Source organism: Oncorhynchus gorbuscha, linkage group LG15 (assembly GCF_021184085.1).
Source record: "Oncorhynchus gorbuscha isolate QuinsamMale2020 ecotype Even-year linkage group LG15, OgorEven_v1.0, whole genome shotgun sequence".
NCBI classification, from domain to species: domain Eukaryota; kingdom Metazoa; phylum Chordata; class Actinopteri; order Salmoniformes; family Salmonidae; genus Oncorhynchus; species Oncorhynchus gorbuscha.
The window spans coordinates 36,239,216-36,244,264 of NC_060187.1; the positions used below are offsets into that span (position 1 = coordinate 36,239,216).

A 5,049-nucleotide genomic window follows, 5' to 3' on the forward strand; every position below is an offset into this window, starting at 1 on the left:
CCAGACCTTCCTCACCTCAGTGGGCATGCCCTGCCCAGCCAACTCCGTCATCTACCTGAGCTCCAAGTTCCTGCAGGAGAGAGGTGGCAGGCACGAGGGCCCAGGGGATGTGGGGCCCCCCAACATAGAGCGAACACGTTACCTGGTCCTTGCCAGCAACCGGGAGCCACATGGGGGACAACCCAGGACCACCCTGAGGAACTCTGCAGGTGAATACAACTACCCGGCCACGCCACAGGACTCCCCAGACCGCAGGAGGGTGGTCTCAGCCCCCAGCACCCAGATGGACTTTGGGGAGCCTCCCCGCTGGACTCACGAGGGACTCAACTATAACAGCAATAACGGAGCGCCCTACCCCTCCCAGCGCCCGGGCCTGATCCGGGCCAACCACCACGGCCTTGCCGACTTCAGTCACCTAATGGGAAAGAGCGTGGGCGAGCCTACCCCTAGTGGCCAGTGAGGAGAAGAGCGCAATGAACCCCCCTCTCTGAAACCCATTTCCCCTCAGCAACTGGAATACCCCTCAGACTCACTCTCCCTTCCCGAATCCTGTCCTGTCTGTCCTCTCTCACTGTCATTCAATGTTCTGACATCCCCGGCGTGAAGCCTGACTGACTAACTGACTGAAGAGACTGGGTCTCCAGAAGCCAGCAGTTTAGAGAGAGAAAGAGAGAGAGAGAGTTAAAGAGAGGAGGTTATTCTCCTCATGGCTGCAGCTCTGCTATCACCCTGAGAGGTGCACCCCTCTGCTCCTTACGTGGTTTAACCCACAGAGCATGGACTGGACACCATAAAACCAACCTCAAGGACTAGGAAGGGGTGCAAGGGAAGGGACATTTTGTGAAAAAGGAAAAACAAAAAGAAATGAGAACCGCTTCACTGATAATTTAGTTCAGTTCCAGTTGTGAAAGGTCTCATTCTACTGTCTTGTGCTCTGCAAGTCATTCTTTGGGTGTGACATTTTTATTTCTGCTTTGCTTTTGTGCCAGCATCCAGCAGACAACCATGTGCTTTTCCTTGTTGTTTTTTTTCTGGCCACCTCTATCAGTCAGCTCTATCAGTCAGCTCTATCAGTCAGCTTGTGTTTTATAGATATTAGCAATGCCAGGGGCACTGGATCATGCAGTATGGGAAAGGGTTCCTGTCTTAATGTGGGCATACAACACACTGGATCTTCTTATTGGAATAAGCTTGATAATGATGTCAACGATCCATCCCGTTGTGTTAACAATCATGGAAAAAGCACACATTGCTAGTGTGTTTCTAATGCTCTATTATGTGTTTCTAATCAGGCCTTGTAAAGGTTTCCTCCCCCAGTCTGCAGCCCAGATCTAGCAACAACAGCACTGGACTTGAACATGTCAAGGTGGAGGGCACAAAAACCAGCAGGGAGGCGATAAGAGAGGATGGTACCTTAATATCTCTGTGTTTCCTTGGAGAAGTGGAGGGAACAGCGAAAGACAGTCAGAGGGCACAGTGGTATAAGTCAACCTTGTCCCTCCCACTCCCTTCCTCCTTCTCTGTCTGTCTCTCCCTGGATCTATGTGACCTGACCTGAGGCCTGGGCTACCCGGCAGGCGAGCGGACAGGAGAGAAGAGTACATAGCCCATGTAGGGGAATGTGAGCCTGGCTGTGGGGGTTAGCGGGCCCAGGGCCCTGCCACTGGGGAGCTCCATTCAGGCTCCTCTCCCTGACACTGAGCCTCTTTGTGCCCCGGAGCAGGAGGAGATGGCTGCAACAAATAGCCGTTACGAGTCAGGGCCGGAGGGGCAAACCCAGTGCCCCAGCCCAGCGGAATATCAATGAGGACAGCAGCGCCCCCCTGCCCATCCCTCCGGCCCTCTCACAGACACTGGCACCGTTTGGGACTGGGGCTGGGACCAGTCAGGGTGGTAGGCCAGGGATGGGCCGATAGGGCTGGGGCTGGGAGACTTGCATCATTCAGACTGCTATCACTTCTATATCCCTGCCTTTCAGCATCTATACACAAGGGACATTGGCTCAACAAAGCAAAGTAGAACCGTATGGGCGTGGATTGTCTCCCTCCGCTCTCGCTCTCTGTTTGATGTTCTCCTTTTGTCTGCCTCTCTGCTCACTCCCCTGTCTGGAGATCCGGTGGCTCGTGTTTTTTCATCTGTGTCATGACTTGTGTTTGTGGAGGCTGCTCTATTTCAGGCTACAGAGGAAGTTGTCCATAATCTCCTTGTTCTCCCCCTAGTTCTCTGACCCGGTACCCATTATCTGAGTGATTTCTGCCGCAATCCCCCAACATTCACAAATCAGTGTTAACTGCACCCTCACCCTGAGCGCTGGTCGGCAACACGCATGGAAGCGCATAGACTGGCTTCATTAGTGGGTCTGTGGGCTGGGAGGAGCAGAGGAGGAGAGCTGGAGACAGATGGAGCTGGAGGGGCATGGGAGGAGCAGAGGCTGGGCTGATCTGGGTAGGACTGGCAGAGAGTGGTGTTAGAGAAACACACAACAGAGCCAGAGAGCATGAACATAAATCTTAGCAGGGCTTAAATACAAAGCTATGGCTACATTCAGAGCTGCTCTGAAACAGGGGGAGCAGATAGAGGGGAGGCCTGGCCTTGTATAGAAAGCCAGCTGTGTAGTGGGCTGAGGAGAGGAGCCAGGTTCGACGGTGGATTTGTTTATCTTAATGTAAAGGGCTAAACCACTGAGGTAGAATACTAAAAGAGATTCCTGGAGTGTAAACACATGATCAAGCTGGGTAAAAATGCCCACTCATGGCTGAGTCCAGGGAGACAAAGCAACAACTGAATGAGTGTGTATGCATGTGTGCCTTCATGTGAGTGTGTTGGTTTTTGTGTACTTGAAGTGCATTAGTAGTGAGTGTTGCCATGAATGAGTAAAGTAGTCGTGTGGGTTGGGGAGTATATTGAAATAGTACATTCCATACTGTAGTAGACAAAACCACTCCTCCACGTTGTCGTCGTCATCCTCCTATCTCCATTATAGCCCTGAGAGGAGTGTTGGTTGAGAGCATGGGGCCTTGAAGCAATAGTGGACCCCTGGTGCCCCCTCTCGTCTCCTCTTTTTCTCCCACCTCAGTGCAGTGAGTGAATGAGGCCTACTCTGCCTGCCCAGCCAGGCGTGCTCCAGCTCTTACACTGTTTCACTAAGCATGCTTGATTAGGCAAAGTACATCCCAGCCCCTAATGGTGTGATGAGCCCCTGAGAAGATTAGCACAGACACATCAAGAGGGTGACGGGCACCCACTCTCCTCTGCAGCTATCCCCCCATACACACACAATCACACAGTTACACACACATAAACATACACACAGTCAGACACACACACTGCGCCCTAATCAAATTCAGGATGCAATTGAATTACGATCTGCTGTTATCCCCAGGCCAGGGAGGAGGGAGGCCAAACTTGTGGCTCAGACCCATGGATTTGCTCGTTGGAAGAGCCACACATGATTATCTTAGTCCACCATGACGAAACAGTTAAGGAATCTGTGGTTCCCCATAATACAACCCTTGCACACAGACAGACAAACAGACACAGACACACAATCAGCCTTTCCCTCTCTATATGTTGTATTAGCAGCTACAATCAAACAGAGGTAGTTTTAAATGTGTCAACACCAGAATGAGAAATCTGGGTAATTTACTGTGAAGCGCTCAAAAATATTTGTTCTTTTGAAATCAGTTTTGAAATGTTTTAACCCTTTATCTACATTTGCAAATCCGCTGATGCAGTAAATTGCTTTCTTTGGCAGCCATTACTTTCTGCTGGACATGATATGTAGCTCACAGAGTGTTCCTCCCCCCCCCACCACCCACCCCCAACCCACATGACCTGATCTGTGTGTATAAATATCATGGAATGTGTGTGTCCCTGAGACCATGCCATTGTTTGTTGTTGGCTTGTTTTCCTGAGTAACCCAGTGATTTAGCTAATGCCCCCCAGCCAGAAACTGCCAATGCCAGGATGGGATACTCTAGAAAGACTCAAACCAAATAAGAAGACATGTAACCCAATCTGCTGAGGAATAAACACGGGCAGCAGACATATTTATCATCGAAAGATAAGCACAAAAAAATGTTAGCATTTTTGTAAAGTTGTAGAGAGCATTCTATTTAGTCTGCACTGATCATTCTTGTCATGTTTTTTTTGTCTGTTTCTGTGGTAATATTTGGTTTGAGTTTTTGGGATTTGTTGTATTGGATTTTCTATTTCCTCTTTGGTGTGTGAGTTTGATGATGATGATGATGAAGTTGATGAAGATGATCATGATGAAGATTCTGTACTGTGAACAGCATCTCAGTATTTTCTCCCACTCTGATGCCTGTGCTGTGTCTGAGTTGTGTCTGGGAGGAGAAGAGGAGGAGAGGAGGAGGCGATACAGACTGGAATCACAACAAAGAGAACTTTGCCACTTTTCCACTCCTCCAGAGTCGAGTCTCCTGCTACAGTGACAGACTCCTGCAGTCCTGTGGCTCTCACCAGAGGCTGTCTGTCCCTGCCTGTGACCAGGGACACTGTCATTAAATGACACAGTGTGTCCCTGTGTGTACATAATCTCAATGCTTAAATGTAATTTAAGTGCAGTAGCTGCATGACACAGCCTCTGTGTGTACAGAAGTAGCAACGTGTGGATTTATACAGTACATGCAAGTGTGTGTGCTTGTGTCTGCAAATCTGTCCATCACACAAACACATGCATGCACCCTCAAACAACTGCACACACACACACACACACACACACACACACACACACACACACACACACACACACACACACACACACACACACACACACACACACACACACACACACACACACACACACACACACACACACACACACACACACACACACACACACACACACACACACACACACACACACACACACACACACACTTCAGCAGTTGAACACCATTTCAACATTGTCCTCAGCTCTGCCTGTCACTTAGCATGGAGACTTTGCTCTCTGTCAACTTTCTTATTCTAATAAACCACTCAGACATTAACTATTTTCTTGTATCTTCTTTTACTCCAGTTATTTTG

At 49.3% G+C, this 5,049-nt stretch overlaps 1 protein-coding gene across 1 annotated transcript in view; it reads left to right on the plus strand.

Annotated features, from left to right (window-relative positions):
• The window catches only part of sema6bb (sema domain, transmembrane domain (TM), and cytoplasmic domain, (semaphorin) 6Bb), a 155,343-nt gene extending 150,588 nt beyond the window's left edge, over positions 1-4,755 (plus strand). Inside the window, 1 exon segment of the mRNA XM_046300982.1 lies at positions 1-4,755. This exon segment is cut by the window's left edge and continues 409 nt beyond it. Within this exon segment, the coding sequence (XP_046156938.1) occupies positions 1-460 (460 nt within the window). The 3' untranslated portion in view covers positions 461-4,755.
• The last annotated feature ends 294 nt before the right edge of the window (positions 4,756-5,049 follow it).